Consider the following 22,952-nt stretch of genomic DNA (forward strand, 5'->3'; position numbering starts at 1 on the left):
ATTACCTTATTCCAGCTACAGAATGATGTCATGCGACATCAGGGATGATCCAAATACGGGTAACTGTTCGGAATTACAGTCCCCACTAGGGAACTGGGTCCCACAGAGTCAATTTTACTAAAATACCCTTCTAACCCTATTTGGTCGTACAAAACGTTATATAAATATATTTTAAATTATACTTACATTGAGTTTAATTAAGGGGGAGGTCCTGCAGCTTGCCCAGCCAGCAGACCCGACACAGGTAGCTCTGGTGCGGGGTCCCACAAGGTAAAAATTACTATTCTGCCCCTAATACACTAATTAATTAAAAATACAACATATATACATATAAAATGGGATTCTTACCTGAGATTCGGCTTAAGACAGAGAGAGGCTTCGCAGGCCATCAATCTAGCATGCCAAGCTAATGTGTTGTCTTCCGCTAGACACCTCAGACTCATTTAAGGCCACGATAATTGGCTGATCGGAATGCCTTTACAGACGAGTCATGAGATAGGTCTGAATTTCTTAATCAAGACGGCCCACAAATTAGAGGCTAGTATGGGCAAAGTTGAACCAGAACTTGAAATCACACAGATTCCAAAAGTTCAAATTTATTATGAAATTTGACCGGGTTTCATAGATATCAACCGAATATCACTTGTTTACAACATATTTCCACCACAACTCAGATAACATGGTTACCAATTCTCTGGAGTCTTGAAATTGTTTAATTCAATTTGCTCTTACTTGTGGTCACACCCTTCTTTAAGTTGTTTGACAACTTCTGCCATCATAGGAAGCATGCCCGTCCCTGGGGTCCTTAAGAGATATCTTCCAATCATGCAAAAGAGAAACCCTCTTCCTGCACTAGATTCGATGTTCTTCTTCTGCTTTATCATTGCCGAAATCTTGATCACCTTCAACGTATCCACTTTGTCATAGTTAAGAATCTGCTTAATCTTCTTATCCATACTAAAGAAATCTTCTACGGCTTCAAAGGGTTGATCCTTTTGCATACTTGAGAGGAACAGTCTTCCTTGTGGGCGTGATAACATGCAAGCTCGGAATTCTTTAATAGTTGGAGCTATCTTGACTTTTCCAAAATGGAAAACATGTAGCTGAGGATCCCAACATTGGCATACTTATTGCAACAAATCATGGTGGAGCTTGAAGCATATGATTCTCCCCAGTATTAGTAACTTGACATCTTCTAGCAATGTTGGGCCGTCCATATGCATATGCAACATCCATTGACGTAATTGTTCGTCCAACCCTTCCTTCTTCGGCTCACGCATGATACCTACATTAAGCACCCCTGCTAGTATTCTTAGACAATGGTGAGTCCTTGATTAATAGCCAACTTTTAATAATCCTAGACAAACCCTAGGCCAGTGACAAGGGGCTTTGAAGGCCAATTGGTAGGATTTACCATTTTGTGATGAAAATGCCGGTTGGCAGAGTCATAAAATGGACTGACACAATGCCTCTTTATTTTTTTCGTTCTGTTCTTTTTTTTTTTAGACCACACTTGGACATGCTAAGTTGCCTACGTATCCCTTAAAAGGAATCAGGTCGAACGTAGTTCAATTTGATCAATGATTCGAATGAAATATTTCTTTAATTGATCCACATTGACCAACCCCAAAGGTCTTCTTTGTCTAGGTCCATGAGGCGCACTGCGTTGCCTGGTAAGACTATCTTCACCTTGTATGGGCCGCTCCAATTGGGTCGGAACTTTCCTCTTGGATCATGTACCGAGGCTCTTTGCTCTCTCAACACCAGATCGCCGACATTAACATTCTGACGACGTGCACTGTTATTGAATGCTCTGGTCATCCTTTGTTGGTATTTCTTGAGATTATCCATGGCCTCCATTCTCCTCTCATCTAAGAGATTGAGTTCTTCATACCTGGCTCTCATCCATTCTCCTTTAGGGAGCTGACTGTCAAACAATATTCGATGAGAAGGCAATTGTATTTCCACAGGTAAAACAACCTCTACTCCATACACTAAGGAACACAAGGTTGCCCCTGTTGAAGTCCAGATGGACATTCAATAAGCCCATAACGCTAATGGGAGCTTATCTGCCCAATCTTTGTGTGTGTCAGCCATTTTCTGTAGTATGACTTTTATATTCTTGTTGGCTGCTTCTACTGCACCGTTGGTTTGAGGTCTATATGTTGTAGACGCGTGCCTCTTTATACCAAACCTATTGCATATTCCCTCCACTTTCCCTTGGAAATGCATTCCTTGATCCGAGATCAGCTCATAAGGCACACCATATCTATAGACGATATTCTCCTTTATGAACTTTGCCCCCTTGGTTGAAGTCCAGATGGACGTTCAATAAGCCCATAACGCTAATGGGAGCTTATCTGCCCAATCTTTGTATGTGTCAGCCATTTTCTGTAGTATGACTTTTATATTCTTGTTGGCTACTTCTACTGCACCGTTGGTTTGAGGTCTATATGTTGTAGACGTGTGCCTCTTTATACCAAACCTATTGCATATTCCCTCCACTTTCCCTTGGAAATGCATTCCTTGATCCGAGATCAGGTCATAAGGCACACCATATCTATAGACGATATTCTCCTTTATGAACTTTTCCCCCTTGGTAGCCGTCAAGACTGCATAAGATTGAGCTTCCACCCATTTTGTGAAATAGTCTATAGCAACCAAGATGAATTCATGTCCATTAAAGGCCTTTGGAGTTACTTTCCCAATCACATCGATTCCCCAGGTCGAGAATGGCCAAGGAGCATTTAACGAGTGCAACTCCGTGGGAGGGATGTGTATGACATTTGCAAATATCTGGCATCTGTGGCATTTCTTGACGAAAACTACACAGTCTGCTTCCATGGTTGCCCAATAATATCCCAATTTGAGAATCTTTTTGGCAAGCATTCTAACATTCATGTGTGGCCCACAGATTCCCTAATGGATTTCCTTCATGATGGTTTGAGCTTGTTCCTCATCCACACATAACAATTGTATACCATCATAAGACCTCTTATACAGCAGGTTCCCTTGAAGAATGAATTGGGTGGCATATTTTCGTAACTGCTTCTTTTCCTCTCTGATGAAATCAATTATGGGTGCAAACCATGCTCTCCCATCTGTTGTTAACAGATTGATGGACTCTCCATATGCCGGACTAGTCCTTTCGACCAAGAAGGGTTGAATGTTGGCTTCTGGGTCCCATTCCACCATGGAGGCTAAAGCAGCTAGGGCATCTGCAAACTGATTACTGTCTCTTAGCAAGTATTCAAAAGAAATTTCTTAAAGTACTTGACCATCTGCTCAAGGTGTTCCAGATAGGGCTTCAATTTGTCATCCCTTGTTTTTCATTTTCCCCGAGTCTGACAAATCACAACTGAGGAATCTCCAAAGACTTTGATTCTTTCTCCTCCCACAGATAGGGCCATTTCTAGGCCAACGGCACAAGCTTTATATTCCGCAATATTGTTGGTGCAACTGAATTCCAAATGGAATGCCAAGGGTAAGTAAAGGCCTTCAGGAGTTACAAGCAATATCCCTGCTCCATACCCTTTTTGATTTGCAGCTCCATCGAAATATAACTGCCATAATTCTTCTTGATCTTCCTTCACGAAGCGAAAATCTCATCTGGAAATGAGTCTTTAACAGGCCGTGAATCTGATCCTGCCGGGTGTGCAGCTAAATGGTCCAAAATTGCTCGTCCTTTTATAGACTTTTGGTTGATATATGTTATGTCAAATTCTAATAACAACAACAACCATCTGGCCATTCTCCCGGTCAAAGCTTTCTCAAAGAGATACTTGATCGGGTCCATTCTTGATATAAGCCGAATTGGATGTGAAACCATGTGATGTCTCAATCTCTTAGTTACCCAAACCAGAGAGGTACAAGTTTTTTCCAATGGGGTATAGCGAATTTCATACTCGAGCAGTTTCCTGCTTAAGTAGTAGATCGCGTGTTCTTCTCCACTTCTCTGATCAAGTTGAGCCATCATCGATCCCATTGACATCTCTTCGACGGAGAGGTACAATAACAGGGGTTCGTCCAAGACTGACGGGGCAAGTACAGGTGGATGCACCAAGTATTCTTTTATTTTCATGAATGCATCTTGACATTTGCCATTCCATTCTTTTGGTTCTTTTTTCCTCAAGAGTTTGAAAATAGGTTCGTATACCATGGTTAGACGAGCTATGAACCTGCTTATGTATTGAACACGACCCAAGAATCCCATAACCTCCTTCTCTGTCTTTGGCGCTGGCATTTCTGTAATGGCCTTTATCTTTTTGGGATCCACTTCTATCCCTCTTTCACTGACGAGAAACTTCAACAATTTTCAAGTCATTGCCCCAAACACACATTTTTAAGGATTCAGCCTCAGCTTGTATTCTTTTATTCTTTCAAAGAATTTCCTCAATACTGGAAAATGACCTTGTCGATCAATTGATTTGACTATCATATCATCGACATACACTTCCACTTCTTTGTGTATCATGTCATGCAGTATGGCGGTAGCTGTTCTTTGATACGTGGCTCCTGCATTTTTCAATCCGAAAGGCATCACCTTATAGCAAAATGTTCCCCACAGTGTTGTGAAAGCAGTCTTCTCTCGATCTTTTGGATACATACTGATTTGATTATACCCTGAGAATTCGTCCAGGAATGATAACAAAACTTGACCAGCAGTATTGTCGACCAATATGTCAATGTGAGGTAAGGGGAACTCATCCATGGGGCTAACCTTATTCAAGTCACGGAAGTCTACACACATCCTGACTTCCCCATCCTTCTTAGGAACTGGCACGATATTGGATAGCCACTGAGGGTATTGAGTCACTTGAAGGAACCCGGTCTTCCATTGTTTGATAACTTCTTCCCTGATTTTCTCGCTCCATTCAAGTCGCATTCGCCTTGGCTTTTGCTTGACAAGGCGGGCATCTGGATATGTAGGCAATCTATGTTGCACAATTTCTGGATCGATACCAGGCATATCCTCATAAGACCATGCGAAGACTTCCTCGAATTCCTTCAAGAGGGAGGTCATTTGGCATACTTCGTCCTTTTTTAGCGTGGAGGGCTGTTAGATAGATTAATCTTTGTTTCTAATTAGGATATTATTCAGTTATTTTTATGTAATCAGAATTAGAGGGATAGTTTCCAATTTTATTGGCTTTATTTGTAACCTATTAGATTGGATTTAAATTAGATTTTCAATGGGATGTTTTGAGAATATTTAGGTTGTAACCAACTGGTTTTATAAATAAGAAGAAAAGCTTCCCTACAGGTAAGTTGAGTTTGAGAAAAAAAAAGAATAAGTTTGGTTAGAAAAAACCATTAATGGATGTGAGATATAGTGTTGAGGGTGAGAGGCCCAAGGACGAGAGCGAGAGACTTGATCCAATCCTTTATCCCTTCAATCTTTTTTTTTTCAGTTTCTATTTTATACCCTGCTATTAAGCTGTGAGACCCACCTCTAATTTGAACCCTTTTGAACTTGTATGATTTTAGGTTCGGTTTCGATATCCATGGTTGCCTCTATGATGTGGTCTATGTCAGTTGTGGACTCAGACCAATCCATTGACTCACCTATGGAGGATTCCAGGGAGCCTGCTCAGTTAGCCATTATCGAGTCTAAGGATCCTCGCGTTAGCCAGTACATAAGCTTTGTATATCAAACATGCTGGATTGAACACATGCAGAACCTCATATTCTCATAGGCCGGGTTTTAGGTAAGAACTTATTATTACATATAGGACTGATGTTTTAATAATATAAGGGGGGGGCTGAAATGTAATTTTCCTCTTATGGGACCCACACCCCCGAGTGGACTGAGCTGCCCGCGTGCCAACATGCCTGGGCCCTCAATTATGTCATGGTACATCAAACCCGTGACTTAACTATTGGCTTTTAGGGAGTTAAATGCCATTTAATTAGTTTAGGGAATTAGTTTTTATAAACTAATTCTATAAAGTACCAAACCAAATAGCCCTTAAGTTGCCTTCCTATATAAGCCATACTTAGCTTAGGATTCGTTTTTACCCAAGGCTGAAAACGATGTTGCTCTAAGGAGAAAGAAGAGAATAGAAGGAGACAGTGAAGGAAGAGGGAAACTTGGAGGAATTGGCTTGTGGAGAGAGAAGGCTTGGAGATCAGCCAGTCTACTGGCTTGCTACTACCCTTTCCTGGTTAATCTCCTTGAGGTAGGCCCCAATTCCCTTGAACCTGACCTAATTCTTCTCCTTCTTCTCTGTTCTTGATGAGTTCTTGACTCATCTCAGCCTAGCTTAGGAATCTAGGCAATTGGTTGTGAAATCCCCAAATTCAATATGCATTTGAGCCAATGTAACCCAAATGCTGTAAATTCTGCCCCCTTTAACTTGATTTATGATCTTATGACTATGCATGTCAAGATCCATGAATTGGGATCTCAAATCCAGGCTCTGCAACACCTACTAGATTCAGAGCCTGTGACCGCTACGGCCGACCGGTCCCAGGGCTGGTCTGAATCCGGTTCATCCCTGCTGTCTCAGCTTTGGTCCTAGTTAGTTTAGGCTTTAACCTAGGCTTATCTAGTGTCTAATACATGCTACCTATTGCTTGTTTAGGACTGTAAGTTTCCTTTTGGTGAGGTCAATTGGGAGTTGGATCATCTACTTGTTTGTGTTAACATCCAACTCAAGGTAAGGGATTTTGACCTTATTTTGAGAGTGTTTTCTTTCTTTAATTTTCTATTTATGTTGGCTGCCATGGACATACATCATTATAGAAGTATTAATCATGTAGTTTTGTAGCTTTTCTTTTGCATTAGATGAATGCATATTATAGGTTGTCATTTCATATTGCATTTACATACTTTTACTGTGATCTACATTGATGTGTTTGACAAATGATGCTAGAACTGCTTACTTTACTATCTACTGCTTCATATGACATCCATGTTAGAATTGCATATAGTTAGGCTATCATAAACCTAGTGCTACGACCCTTGCCAACAAGGGTGAGGTGTTGGATAACCAGTGGTAGGTTTGAAGGGTAATTTCGGAATGCCATTCACTGTCCCAGGTCTGAAGAGTACTACCAGAATGGGAACAAACAGTAGGGTTAACATTGAGGGTCCGATGGGATCTGATGTGTAATTTTAGAACCGGCAGGTCTTTACCGTAGTAGAGTGGTATTCTTGTGTGACTGATGTATGGTGTGTGTTTCCGGGACTGAGAATATCATACCTACTTCAATAGCATTTAAACCTCATGAGACCTAGATCTGTTGCTAGTCGCATGCTTAGTTTTAAGACATGCATCAAGGACTATCTACATCTGTTTGCATGCTTTCTCTTACTGGGCTCAGTGGAGCTCACCCTCGTGGATATCCCTCTTTTTCAAATGGTATGGCTGGTTGTGGGAAACCAAGAGTTGAATCTGATGTGCTTCGGACTTCCACACCGATGATGGTCGTGTGGCGCAGGAGTTTGAAGTGCACGATGTATCCTGCGTATGCGATGCGTGCGCATTCCTGTGATCTGGCCTGACGGAGGAGGCTATGTTCTTTTGTGTTTATATATTGTTTTTGTATAATAAAGCTTATAGAGGCTGGTCATACTTATGACTTGTGTTACTTTTGTAAGAACTGTGTAGTTGTAATACAAGTCTCAATCTATATAATGTCAAGTTTATCACTCAGATCTTCTTATTTACTGTCGTTATCATTATTATTTATTCTCTTCCGCTGCATTTTGATTACTGTGTTATGATAAACTGTGAATGGGAGTACTGTACTTGTGATCCTGGAGGTCGGTTGGGTGTCAGTTGGCATCCAGTCACACCATGCCCCTATTAACCGGGTCGGGCCGTGACATAAGCCCTTACCTGAGAGTGAACCGAGACTCTATTGGTGCTGTTAAGCTACTGGTTACAAGTCTGAAAGGTCCCATTCAGTTCCTGAAGAAGTCAGACCTGGAGGTCAAGTTCTCTTACTTGCGGCTCATTAAATTGATATTCTTCTCCATTTATTTCGAGCGCTGATATCTACCAACCCTGCCACCAGTTTATGTCTATTATTTGAAGCACCAAACAACATCTCAGACCTTCCCTTCACTGGAGGTTTCAATTCCATCTAATGGTTTGATACTGTTATCATAAGATCCTACTTGGGGTTAGGTTCCTTGAGTCCTAGCCTTACATAAAACCAAAGGCCTTAAAAACTTGTTTTTATCTTCAATCTGAGTTGGGGGGAAATAATCTAACATAAAAAAACGATCCTAATATTTACCATTTTAACAAGTTTTGGGGATTTACAATACTCAAATCACGGATTGAAACAGATTTGGATGAAAAATAGGTAAAGTTGCAGATCTCCTTTTTTTTGGGGGGGGGGGGTGTTTATGCATCACTAGATTAGGCAAAAAAGATTCAAAACCTTGCATGCTGATATATATGTATATATATATACCAACCAAGCAACGAAATGAGCGTGACGCGCGAAAGCCGTTGCTGGTAGCCCGCGCAAAAGTAAGAAGCAGCCTTTGGTACTTTAAGGGGTTGCCCGTTCAAGTGGGGAGGCTCTTCAGGTACTAAACCTGGAAGTCGCAATGATTAAGTCTTTCTCTTCCATGGCCAGCTCTGTCTATCGCTTACAGTGCCTTTGTGAAACCCGCTATAAATTTGAACTTTTGGAACCTGTGTGATTTCGGGTTCTGGTTCAATGCCCATGCTAGCCTTTATATTGTGGACCGTCTCGGTTGAAAATCAGACCAATCTCGTGGCCCGCCTATAATGGCATTTCAAACAGCCAACTAACTTAGTCTCTAATGAGTCTGAGGTGTCTAGCGGAGGACAACACATAAGCTTGGCATGCTAGATTGATGGCCTGCAGAACCTCACTCTATTCTAGGCTGAATTACTGGTGAGAATTCAATTTTGTATGTATATATATATTGTATTTGAACTTAAATAGTATTGTAGGGGCAGAATGGTAATTTTCTCTTATGGACCACATCCCCAATACGGAATCCAACTTCCCGTAGTTTACCCCAACTAGATTCCCACTTATGCCATATGACATCACTAATATGACTTAAAAATAGGTGATTTAGTAAGTTAATTCTATGAGAATTAGTTTAGGAAAAACACTTTTATCAAACTACTTCTCTATGGACTGAACCAAACAGCCTTTAGTCAAGGCTTACTATATATACAATACTTAGTCTTAGGATTCATTTTACACCAAAACAGAATTCAGTTTCAGCTTAGGAGCTCTAAAGGAGAGAAAGAAGAAGAAGAGAAAGGAAGGAGAAGGGCTTGGAGCTTGGAGCCTAACTAGGAGCTCTAAAGGAGAGAAAGAAGAAGAAGAGAAAGGAAGGAGAAGGGCTTGGAGCTTGGAGCCTAACACTTGGGGCTATGGAAACTTGGGACTGCCATCATCAATTGAACTCTAATTTCAGGTAGGACATCTAAACCTTAAATCTATTTTCCAAAATCCCTTTCTTCTCTCTTCTATTATGGCTGAATTCTTGATTCATACCAACCTAAGTATAATAAACCCTAATTTGGGTTGTTGATAACCCTAAACCCTAACCTAATTAAACCAATTTACTATTCTAGGACAGCACCCAATCTTAAATCTGATTTCTCAATGTTTCTCTAATTATTCTGGCTGAATTCTTCTTGGGATTAACACCCAATTCAGCTTAGACCTAAGGTATTAGATAACTTGTGTTAAAACCCCAATTTAGACTTGGGTATAGTTTGGTAGACAACCAAAACCATGCTGTATTACCAAATTCTTAGTTTCTTCTTTGATTTCAGCCATATTCCCAAAAAATTGCAGAATTTCTATTTTGTTTAATTTTAATTAGAAAACCTAATTTGATCTTACATGCAAATGGGTCAAAACCTCCCCTTTGTTGTACTCTATCAAAGCCCTAAACCAATTTTGGGAAAATAACCCCATACATGAAGGATCCATGAGCTTTGGATCTCAGAACAGCTTCTGGTTGGCCAACTGGATTCAGACAGCTGAGTCCTACGGTCAACCGGATTCAGCCAGTTCCGAATCCGGTTCTACCCACAGCATTGGTTTTAGTTCTTGTATACTTTGGGCCTTTGCACAGGGTTATGTTAGACCTAACAAATGTTGTATATTGACTATATAGGCAGTAGTAACATCAAGAGGACTGGGATGCATTGAAGTTCCCGGAATGTCAAACATGTTTGAGGACTAATTTGCAAGTAGCTCTACTTGGTACTAGTTGGTAGTTTTAAAACCAAACTAAAAGCAACTGATGCAATGAAGTTAGCAAAATTCAATATTTTCTACCAATCAAACTGTTAAGGTAGGATTGGGATGCATTGAAGTTCCCGGAATGCCCCCTCCTTCTCCGTCAGCCCCCACCGCTGCCTACTCCCCTGCTTCCTGCCCCCCTGCTCCCCTCTCTGACCCTCCCTCCCACTCTCCTCCCAACTCCCCCCCATCCACCCCAGCTCCCGACCATCCTACCTCTGTCGCTAAACCTTGGACCTCCTTCTTCTCCGGTAGCACCTCTGCAACCCCTGCCGAACATCTTCTCCATTATGTCCCACCCACCTCCCTTGAAGATTCCAAAGTTAGCTTCTGCCCCAATGGTTTACTCGATGAAGAAATCTCCAAATGGCAGTGCTGCCTTGTGGGGCATTTCCTGGGTAGCCGTCCTCCTTACCATATCGTCAAGTCCTCTCTTCTCAAACAATGGCGAGCTGCTGGCGCTGTTTACATCTACTTGTTGTCTAGTGGGATTTTCATCTTCAGATTCTCCGACGAAGCTGACCAAGCCCGAGATCATGAAGGTGGCCCCTGGCAGATTGGAAGGAAGCAGGTCTTTCTCAGGCAATGGGATCATCGTTCCACCCTCACTAGGATTAACCTCAAGTCCATTCCCATTTGGATCAACCTTCCTGGCCTCCCCTTCCATTATTGGTGCCCCTCTGGTCTCAGCACCGTCGGATTGACCGTCGGCAATCCCCTCTTCTCCGATGAGCGCACAAAAAAAATGGACCGCCTCTCCTTTGCTCGCATCTGTGTTGAGCTTAGTGCTGAGGACTACCCTCCTGATTATGTCACAATCCAAGAAGAAGATGGTCACTCCTTCTCCCAGCGTGTCCTCTATGAAGGTCTGCCCCACCGCTGCTCTATCTGCAAACTCTTTGGTCACACCATGAAGAGCTGCGTGCCGGACCCCAACACTGCCAAGGATCTCTCGGCTTCTTCCCAATCTGCACCGGTGACGCCGGTCGAGGCTGAGACCCCAGCTGGAGAACTCCTTCCTGCTTCGTCTTTGGCCATGGGTGCTTTGCCTGCTAAGGCTTCGCTTGCCTTGCCTGCTGCTGATTCCGCCGTCCCTGAGATCCCCCTGCTTGGTTCTTCTCAGGTGGTTGCTACTCCTGGAGATAACTCGACTGGCTCTATCGCGGTTGTGGCAGTGGAGCAATCAACGATGACCTCAATGGCGCCTGAGGCAGACGACCCCAAAACCCCCCCCTCGCTGCCAGAAAAAACAAAGGAATCGTCGTCGGAGAAGTCACCGGGAACCTCCAGAGATCTCCTCTCTTGGCGAGCTCCCCGAGGCCCACCTACCATGCTGCTCTCCTGACGCAACCCACAATCGATTCGCTGCCCTCATGAGTCTCGATCCTGAAGACAATTGTGCTATCACTGTCTCTTCGGCTTCCAAGGAGTCCAGGCTGACTCTCAATGAAGGTCTACAACATCTCTCTACGAAACCCCCTGCATCTCACCTTTTGGCCCTGCCTCGCTCCCCTTCCCCTTCTACTACCTTAAACATCAGCCCCCCCACTGCTACGCTACAAGACCCCCCTTTTTTTTATCTTTCACCCACCACCACCGAGGTCCTCTGTTCCCCATATAACCCCGTTGACCACTCCACGTGGGCCCCCCCTTGTCCCTTCTCAATTAAACCTCCCCCTCCTTATCCCTTCTCACTTAAACCTGGCCCCTGTCGACCCGACCCGCATACCCTCCCCCCTACCCACTTAACCACCCTTTCCACACTTCTACCAATACGGCTGAACCCAGCCGAACCAATCCCATCTCACCCTTTCGGTTCAATTGGGCCCACATCGCCTTGTGTCATCCCCCTCCTCCCCCTCCCTAGTTTGCTTTCCCCCTTTGAAAGACTACCGTCTTCGGCCTCGCGATGTCCATGGTGATCCAGGGTTAATTCCTCCATTTCAGTTAGCTGCCCCCTCCCCCTCTCTCATGATCCCTTGGATTATTTGGAAGCGTCCGTGGGCTCAATGCTCCGGCCAAACAAGCTGATATCCGTACCCATCTCAAGTCCACCAAATCCTCCCTCTGCTGCCTCCTTGAAACCAAAGTGCTCAAGCAAAATTCTTCCCGCATCGCCCACTCCCTTGCCCCCTCTTGGTCCTTCCTCTCTAACTATAACCACTCCCCCAATGGCCGAATTTGGGTTCTCTGGGATCCCTCCAAATTCCAAATCTCGGTCTCCTCCTCCTCTGCCCAACTTCTCTACCTTAGCATTTCAGATCACCATCACAACCACCTTTTTTTCTTCACCATGGTTTATGCCCTCAACCGTCACCCTGATAGGATCCCCCTCTGGGACGACATTCGATCCATCTCTTCTTCTGTCGGTTCCTCCCCTTGGGGTATGGGAGGTGACTTATATGTCGTCCGTTTTAGCCACGAAAAATTGGGTGGTTCCTCTCTAGACCACCAAGCCGATTGCAGCCTTGACTCCTGCCGGAGGACTCGAGCTTAGCGACCTCGGATGGCCAGTGCGGATCTCTCCTGGCACAACAAGCGCCTGCCCGGACAGAGTTGCGCAAGCTCGACAGAGTCCTTGTCCAATGATGCTTGGCTTTACTCTCTTCCTTCCTCCTATGCCTTCTTTGACCTTCCTGGTCTCTCTGACCACTCCCCCATTTCTCTCTTTGTCCTTCCCTCTCTTTCTTTTGGCCCTAAACCCTTTAAGTTCTTTGACATGTGGTCCTCTCACCCTGGCTTCCTTCCCGTTGTCCAAGCTGCTTGGAACATCCCAGTCCAATCCTTCTCCTCTCCCCTCCTCGCCTTTTCCAAAAAACTCAAAAATGTCAAGGTGGCTCTCAAAGCCTGGAATTCCACCACCTTCGGCATTATTTCTTCTCGTGTTTCCTCTTGTCGAGACATCCTCTCCGCCATCCAACTCCGCCTCCAGTCGACCCCTCAACCCCTCCTTCTTGAAGAAGAAACCATTCTTGCCTTGAAGCTTGCCTCCTCTCTCTCAGAAGAAAGCTTCCTTAAGCAGAAATCCGAGGATCAAATGGCTTGAGCTCGGCTACTCAAACACCGCCTTCTTCCACCGCTCCCTCAAAGCCCGCTCCAACTCCAACTCCATCCTCTCTCTTATCTCCTCTAATGGATCTCTCCTCTCCTCTGTTGATGCCATCAAAGCTGAGGCCGTGAACCATTTCACCGATATCTTTTGCCCTCCCTCCCACACCCTCTCCCCCCTCCCCGATGATCTTATCAACAAATTCCTCCCCCCCCCATCTCCTCAACTCCCTTAGCTCCATCCCCTCTGACTCCGAAATCTCCTCCGCTGTTCGCTCCCACAAGGCTAACAAAGCTCCAGGCCCTGATGGGTTCAGCATGGGATTCTTTTCCACTTGCTGGGACATCATTGGCGTTGAGCTTATCAGTGCCATTAAGAGCTTCTTCTTCAACCCTCACCAGATTCATTACATCAACCACACCTTCCTCTGTCTCATCCCCAAATTCCCTGGAGCTTCGTCCATTTCTGACTTCAGACCCATCTCCCTTTGTAACCTTCTCTACAAATTCATCGCTAAAATCCTTGCCAACCGGCTCAGCCTTATCATCGACTCCCTTGTCAGCCCCAACCAGTCTGCCTTCAGTGCTGGGAGAAGCATCTCGGATAATATCATCCTTTGCCAGGAAATTGTCCGCGGCTTCGACCGCAAGTCCCACTCTCCGACTGCCCTTTTGAAAATCGACATTCACAAGGCTTTTGACTCCATCCATTGGAACTTCATCTCCCAAGTCCTCCTCAAAATGTCCTTCCCCCCCATCTTTGTCAACTGGATCCACTCTTGCATCTCCTCCCCCCGTTTCTCGGTCCTCTTGATTGGCAGTCCTGCTGGGTTCTTCCCCTCCTCTGTTGGTATCCGACAGGGTTGCCCCCTCTCCCCCTTTCTCTTTTGCCTGTCCCTCGAGGTTCTCTCCCGCAGTATCCAATCCAAAACTGATCTCCACCTCATCTCCCCCATCCCTAAATGTAAGCCCACAAACCTGACTCACCTTGCCTTTGCTGATGATCTTATGATCTTCTCCAAAGCCGACCCTCTCTCCATTGAGTCCATCATGTCTTCCCTCCACCTTTTCCAAGGCCTTTCAGGGCTTCGCATCAACCTGGCTAAGTCCAAAATCTTCCTTGCCAGAGTTCCTGACACCACCAAAGCTGCCCTTTCCTCCCTCACAGGTTGTACCATCGGCAACCTCCCAGTCAGCTACCTTGGCCTTCCCCTTATCCCTGCCAGACTGTCTGCCCACCACTGCTCCCCCATCTTAGACCTTCTTCGCAAGAAGTTGCAGCTTTGGAAAGCCAAACTCTTATCCTACGCTGGTCGTCTCAAGCTGATCAGATCGGTGCTTCAGTCTTGCTATATTTATTGGAGCGGTATTTTTGGTCTTCCAAAGGCTACCATCAAGGCAGCGGAATCTATTATGTGTGCCTTCCTTTGGAAAGGTGTTGACTCTGCCAGATTCCTCCACCCTATGAGCTGGGCTTCCCTTTGTGTCCCCAAATCTGAAGGAGGCCTCGGGCTCAGGAGGATAAAAGATGTCAACATTGCTGGTTCCATCAAGCTCATATGGAAGATCCTCACCAACAAATCCTCCATCTGGACTTCTTGGGTGTATTCTGGACCCCTGCGCAGTGACTCTATTTGGTCCGTTAGCCCTCGGGCTGATTCTTCTTGGGTTTGGCGCAGAATTCTTCAAGTGAGGCAGCTAGCCAGAGATGCCATTTCGAGCAGGATTGATGATGGTTCGACTACCTTGCTTTGGCTTGACAAGTGGCACCCTTCTGGTGTTCTCTCTTCCATTGTCAGCCCTAGAGATATTTACTCCTCCGGATTGGACAGATCTACTTCTGTTGCCGCTATCATCTCCAGTGGCTCGTGGTCCCCCCCCTTGCCGACCTCTGGAGCTCCCTTCCCCCCATCCCCCCTGGGCATAGAGGCAGAGGCGACACCATCTTATGGCTTCCTTCCCCTTCGGGCAGATTCAGCTCTCACTCCGCTTGGGATTTGGTTAGACATAGAGGGACCCCTTGTCCTTGGTACAGAGTTGTTTGGCTTCGTGGCCACATTCCTCGGCATAGCCTCACTGCTTGGCACGCCCTTGCAAGCTGTCTTCCTACCCAAGCCTTTCTTCTTCATCGGCATATTCAGGTCCCCACCAGCTGCTGTCTCTGTTGGAACGGGACTGAAGACGTCGATCACCTATTTTTCACTTGCCCTTTTGCCTCCTCCATATGGACCCGAGTTCTTCGCCATTGCTGGCCTGGTCGGCGCACTCCTCTTCCTCTCAGCAGGGAATGGATTTGGATCGACATGACATACGGAGGGAAGTCAATTAGCGACTCGGCTGGCAAGATCGCCTTCTGTGACACTATCTCCCACATTTGGATGGAACGAAACCTCAGAAGATGGACATCCAACTCCCGCTCCTTAGACATGATTTGGAAGGCCATCTTTTTTGATGTTTCATCTAAAGTTAGATCCCTCTCCCTCAAGGATGTTAAGGATTCCCCAAGGAACAGGCTCATTGTTGTCTCCTGGGGCCTCCCTTCTTCCATTTTGCGCCCTAACTAGTCCCTAGTTTCGGCTTTTTTGCCCTTGGGCTTGTATATTCCTTCTTTTTTCTTCATAATATATTTTTATTCATCCAAAAAAAAAAAACATCAAGAGGTGTAAATATTTGTGTGTATTGGAGTTTCGATTGACTAGGATCATCCTCCAATATAGGTAAGGGGGTTTTGACTTAATTTCAGTGTATTTGTTGTATTAATTTCTATTTGTTAATGTTGCCATGTCATGCATCATAATAATACTTTAATCATATAGTTTTATAGCTTTTTCCTTCTTTGCATTACATAATGCATGTTCTTAAGATGCATTACAAGATGCATATGCATGAAATTATTTATGTTCTTGAATTGATATTGTTATTACTATTGCTGGACAGAATTACCTTACTATCTTATATTGATTCATATGCCATCATGTTAGTATGCATATGGTTAGGATTATCATGAACCCAGTGCTACGGCCCTTACCAACAGGGGTTGAGGTGTTGGATAACCCGTGGTAGGTCCGAAGGGATGATTTCGGAATGCCATTCACTGTCCCATGTTACCGAAGAACACTCAGGTATGGGAACAAACAGTAGGGTTAATCATTGGGGGTCTGCTGGGGTCCGATGTTTTCATTCCGGAACTGGCGGGTTTCCACCGTAGTAGAATGGTTTTGCTCGGGTGACCGACATCTAGTTATGTGTTTCCGGGACCGATGCTAGCATTCTATTATAGTAGCACTTATACCCCATGAGACTTAGTACTGTTGTTAGAAGCATTCTTAGTTCTAGGTCATTCATCATGGACTATTTGCACTTGCTTGTGTGTTTCCCTTGCTGGGCTCAGTGGAGCTCATCCTTGTGGGTATCCTTATTTTTTAGATGACTGGTTACTTCTGGTGGTAGATTTGCAGCGCTGGAGTTTGAAGTGCATGATGCTTCATGCGCATGTAATGATTGCGCATTCTCTTGATCTTGGTCTGACAGTCCAGGCTATCTCCCCACTCTTTTGTACTTATAAACACTTTTGTACAGTTATAGTATAGTTTCTTATATAGTTTTACCTTGTGGTACTTTTATGAAATGTATAGTTGTATCACAAGCTTTCTCCTTTATATAAATGAAATATCATTTAGACTTCTCTTATTACTGATGTTACCTCTATCATTTAAATTGTTTCCACTACGTCTGATTACTTTATTTGTGAGAAATGTTTGTAAATGGAGTACTGCACTTGCGATCCTGAGGGATTGGTTGGATGTCAGAGACATCCAGTCACACTTAGTCCTTATAAACTGGGCCGGGGTGTGACAGCCTTGCTCATAAGCTCTTCAACTGTTCGAAGCAAGATCCTCAAAATAATACAATTATGACTTGAACGTAGCCCAATGTATAACCAAAAAAAAAAAAACTGACCTTGCTACTTATTGTTTTTGTTAAAATGTATCACCCTGCTTCGACAAGCAGGGTGCAACTTGATATATATCTACACATTGCATAATAAGGTGTTTTATGCCTTCAAAACTGTATTTTATATATATCATAACCAAATCCATGCATTTCATGACCATTTCTATGTGTATCTTTAGAGTTTAGTATATCTTGCGCCTCTCCGATACGATACCTCTCTTAAAATCACCCCTCCGATATGATACCCAATATCGATACTAAAATCCTTGGTTACAACCGCTTACTCCAAAAGCTCGTGCTATTAAGTAAAAGCTACAACAATGTATATCAACACACATCAACACCCCCCGCACATGCAGGGCTACACACACACGACTCTGCACGTGACACCATTGCGTAGTGGCGGTGTCACGAGGCACCAAGAGGCACAACAACAAAGAACACAAACCCTTCGCACTTACCAGGGATCAAACACTCGATCTCCTGGCTCTAATACCATGTTACAACCACTTATCCCAACAGCTTGAGCTGTTAAGTAGGGGCTACAACCATATATATCAACACACATCAACACCCACCATCTAATATATATCCCACTAGACCCACGAAAACTCACATGGTAACTCTTACACCCTTCTAACCACATTTCAGTTCTCAAAGCAGAGAAAATGAATTTTATTTCCCTCTCAAATTGTCATTAATGAACAATACAGAAAAAATCAGGGGAGGCAAAGGACCTGGACTTCTTCAAGGATATTTCTAACACTTAAGTTGTGATTGTTAGGGTACTATTGTCCTCTTACAAATTCTAACTACTAAAACACTTTAAAAAGGGTCTAAGAGATAGGTTTTTATCATCTACAGGTTTAGCATATGAAAAGTTGAAAACAATAAAAGAGAAGAAGAAGAAGAAGGAGAAGAACAGTGAGAATCCATGTGTTTGTGTATCCTTGGGAGTTTTTCACTTATTGTGAGAGCTCCCCATTCATTCCATATATATAATGACTTAAGACAAACAATGGGAAATAAGAAGTTATCATCTACAGGTTTAGCATATGAAAAGTTGAAAACAATAAAAGAGAAGAAGAAGAAGAAGGAGAAGAACAGTGAGAATCCATGTGTTTGTGTAACCTTGGGAGTTTTTCACTTAGTGTGAGAGCTCCCCATTCATTCCATATGTATAATAACTTAAGACAAACAATAGGAAATAAGAAGACCGAAAAATACCTAAACTACCACTGAATATAACCCAGACATTTAAACAGTCCCTACTAACAGCATCTACATTTTGTTTTTTTTGCGCCCAAAATAGGGATTACAATTTATAAGTTCATTAGTTAAGTCACAGTTATTGGTTCATATTGGGAGTGAGAGACGTTCTTAATTTAAATTGCAATGTGAGCAAAAGTAGAATAGCTAGACATCCAAACTGAGAAGAGATGTAAGTACAATTTAGTACTTCCAGATCAAACTTAATGAAATCAGAGAAATTCCAGCAGGTTGTGAGTTGTTATATTGATTTCTCTCACATTGTGATTCGCTAGGTCTATAATCTATATATTCTGATTCTTCTACCCAAGGTTTAAAGTATCGGTATCGGGTATCGTATCGGAAAGGTGATTTTAAGAGACATTGTATTGTATCAGAGAGTAATAACCATATCGGGCCACGTATCGACCCTATACAGTTGATACTTTTTAAGTATCGTATCAATACCCTAAAAATAAGATATGTATCGGTTGGTATCGGCAGATACGTTATGATGCTTAAAACCTTGCTTCTACCACTACTTTCTAACTTTCAATTTTCATTTTTTCATTTTTTTTTCCAGGATCACCAACTATTGGTACTGATCACTCCCCAGGATCAGAATCCTTCAGTCATCCATTCTTTCAACTCATCGTCGGTTGCAATACCCAAATGGTCGTATACAGCTCACATCCCTTAAATCCAGAATCCTCCATTTCCACAAGCTAGGAGAAAAAAAAAATCCTTCTTTTCATCCAAATGAACTTGGCAAACCAATTAGCCTCATCTGCACACCTTGCTTTCAACTCTATTTTGTTTTTTTCAACACCATAGTCTAAATCCAACTCTAATTCTTAAACCCTAATTCCCCATTTCCATCTATTTCTCAAATAACCTCCCCTCTTTTACACATCAAAATCAACACAAATTGACCTATAACTTTACCCACATTCTTCACTTCTAAACCCTGAAATTGCTAAACCAACCATATCTGATTTCTGTACGAACCTACATCAATGGAGCTGAAGAAGCTCTGGAGTTATTTTACTTCAAATACTGGATGGAGCCCCTGAGATAGGAGTAGTTGAGTTCAAAAGGTGAAATGAAACAGCAAGGAGCTTGCATCAAACTGAAGACAAAAAGAAACTGGAAGGAAAAATTCTAGGGGAAGAATTGTTACCACGCAAAAGCTATGAGGATACCCGGAACCATTTTATCTTGTTCCTGATAGAGTACTGGTGGCAGACTACTTGAAAGAGACAACTCTCGGGTGAGGAGTTGTATACTGTGTGAAGGAGTAGAGGAGAATCTGACCAAATTGTGTTCATGATTGCCTTGAGCATTTGGTTTTACTTCAGACTCATTGTAATGGTTTATCCTATTTTTATGATAAAAAATACACTCAAGTTATCCCCTCTTCCCAAATTGAAAAGGTTCACTATATTAAACCATATATTCCGCAATATAATAATGATGCAATGTACTTCTATAATTTACCATAAAAGTGATGATCCATAAAAAACTTGCATTGATACCTAAGTTCAATGCCAACTAAAAATAAACTCACACGACATCGGTGTTGTCCAGAGGCGTCAACAAAAATAATCCGAACAAATACAGTATCCGCCTTTACGGTGTTAGCCTCTTTTGTTGCAAAGTCATGGGACACAGCATTCTCATAATCAGAAGTCTTGATAGTTCCACTAATATTGTACAGCTGAATTGCATTTTGCTTAAATATGTCGTCAGCTGCCTCCAAAGCTTCGGGAATTGTAAGATCACCCTCATCACATGCATCACATAAAACAGATAGAACAACTTCACGTGCTCTTTTTGCACCTGTATAATCAAATGAGAAGAGAACTAACACCAAGATATAACAGTGCCCATAAGGCCTTAAGTCTAATCTTTGAAATGCCCTTCGTAATACAAATATCACACAAAAAGAACTGGGGAATAGTTGAAGGGGTAAAAATATAACGACAAATATATGAATCAACGACAAAAGCTTAAATTAACCACCTAAGCTAATAGCACAGTGTGAGAGATAAAAGGATTTGATATTACAATTATTAAAGGTAAGCTCCATAATCGATGATGTAATAAATGTTCATATGTCCGGATTAACTCTCTCTGAAGTCTGAACTGGCATATGCAATTTAGCAAATGTAATATTTATAGTAGGTCGACTGTAAATCACTAATCACATTTCTTTGCATTTAGAAGGTAAGATATTGTTTTTCATATCAAAATATGAATCGTTTGTTAGAGTTATTAGACTTTATGTCCTAGGGGTACTTTAGGAATTGGACCTTATCTAGTTCCCACATTATGTAATTTCTTCTTTTTACCTTTTACCTCCCTAGGGAGGTTGGATGTAATATGTTAAGAGTTGTTATTTGAGTAATATAGGTGTGGAGAGAATAATCTCCAACACAACAATTACAACCGAAATAGTTTCTCTTCTTTCTCCTTGTCTCCTTCTTCCTCTCCTCTATTCCTCTTCCTCCTCCAACTTCTTCTCCTCTTCTTACCTATTTTCCTAACCTAAAATCTAACTTGGTATCAGAGCTTTAGGTTTGAGAGTTGCATCAATCCTCTTGCTTCTATTCTTTTCCCTCTCTTTGGAACCCTAGCATACAAGGGATTCCAAAGAAGAGGCTCTCATGTAAACAACTTGCTGGAATAGCATGAGATAGGTTATATACAACCTATTTAAGAGATGGAAGATGTTTTTTGAGCTTTCTTGAAGCTCATCTAGCTGCAGCCAGATTTCCGCCAGTTGCAGGTTGCAGTCCCTGTTTCATCTCCATTTCGGCATGGGTTTGGTTGTTGGAGCAGCTCACTAGGATTGTACAAGGGTCCTACTTCTGCCTCTAGTGTTCTCTATTGATGGATGAGGCTCTTCTTTGAGCATAACTCAGTTTCATGGTGTCTCTTTCTGCCCAGGTAAACCCGATAATGCTGTCCTTCTCTTGTTCTTGCATTTAGGGTACATTGGGCTTCTTTTTGGCTGAGGGGTGATTATGAATTCCTGTATTTGAAGTCTTGGAGCTTGTGTAAGCTGTTCTTACTCCTTGGAGAGTGTTAGGGTGAACCTTTGTCCAGCTGGTACTTGTTTTCTTCCTTGCTGGGATTTCTGTTTGTGTTGGAATCCTCTATTTGGGTTGAGTGTGTACTCCCCACTTGCTGTTGGAAATCTGGTTTATGGTTAAGTGTTGTTTCCCATACAATATGGTTGATTCGGATACATCTGGACTTGGTTCGGTTTATTCACAACCCACTCTAGCTGCCTCTCAGTTGGTTTATGAGAGCATACATACACAGATTTCCTTTGTGAAGCTTGATGGCGCTAACTACTTAGACTGGTCACACTCTATGAAGCTTTCCCTTAGGAGCAAAGGGAAACTTGGGTACATTACTGCTACTACTAAAGCTCCAGAGCCTGGTTCACCTACCTATGACAAATGGGAGACCGAAAACTCTACAATCATGACATGGTTAATTTTCTCCATGACACCCGAGATTGGGAGAAGGTTTATAAGAAAAAAAACTGCCAAAGCAATATAGGACAGTGTCTCCCAGACTTTTGATAGAGTGGGCGACTCTGCCAAGGTCTATCAGCTTCACCAAAAAATTAATTCAATGAGGCAAGGTAACAGGACCATTTCTGCGTACTACAATGCTTTTCTTGGTCTTTTGGAGGAGTATGACCACTACAGGGATCTTCACTTGACCAACCCAAAGGATGAACCAAAGGTGTATCGGACTCTTGAAAAGGAGCGTGTCTTTACTTTACTTGGTGGTCTGAACCCTGACTATGAGCCAATTAGGCTCCAGATTTTAGGTCGGTCTCCCTTTCCATCTCTTAGTGAGGTCTGTAGTTACTTACAAAGTGAGGAGACTTGGTGTGTTGCAAGGAACCAACACCAGCATCATCTCTTGAGAGGTCAGCTCTTAATTCTAGTTCTTTCCGAGACACCCGTGGAGGTGGTAGAGGCCAAGGGCCTACACCGTGAGGAAGAGAGAGCAGTGGAGACAGTTGGTGCCAGTGGAGTTGGGAGAGACAGGTTTAAATGTGATCATTGTGGGAGAACTGGACACACCAGGGATAGTTGTTGGTCTCTTCATGGTCATCCTCCTGGCACACGAGGTCGTGGTGGCTGTAGAGGGGGAGCTAGAGCACACTCTATGATGACTGAGGCAGATGCTGCACAGGATGACTCCACTTTAGCAGATGCAGTGTTTCGCAGGGTCATGTCACAGCTGAGTATATCTCCTACACCCACGGTGGCCAGCTCTTCTTCATCCTCAGCTTTGCAGGTCTCCACCTCCGCTTCTACTGCAACCCAGTCTTGGGTCATTGACTCTGGTGCCAATGACCACATGACTGGTACGTCCCATTATTATGATTCTTATACCATTTGCTCTAGTAAGGATAAGGT

At 43.2% G+C, this 22,952-nt stretch overlaps 1 protein-coding gene across 3 annotated transcripts in view; it reads right to left on the bottom strand.

Annotated features, from left to right (window-relative positions):
• The window catches only part of LOC122655572 (protein fluG), a 97,509-nt gene that overhangs the window by 52,122 nt on the left and 22,435 nt on the right, over positions 1 to 22,952 (bottom strand). For all 3 annotated transcript variants that reach the window (XM_043849788.1, XM_043849787.1, XM_043849789.1), the window contains exon 9: positions 20,075 to 20,346. In XM_043849788.1, coding sequence (XP_043705723.1) covers positions 20,075 to 20,346 — 272 coding nt within the window. The remainder of the gene's footprint in view (positions 1 to 20,074; positions 20,347 to 22,952) is intronic.

This window comes from Telopea speciosissima, chromosome 3 (genome assembly GCF_018873765.1).
Source record: "Telopea speciosissima isolate NSW1024214 ecotype Mountain lineage chromosome 3, Tspe_v1, whole genome shotgun sequence".
Lineage (NCBI taxonomy): Eukaryota > Viridiplantae > Streptophyta > Magnoliopsida > Proteales > Proteaceae > Telopea > Telopea speciosissima.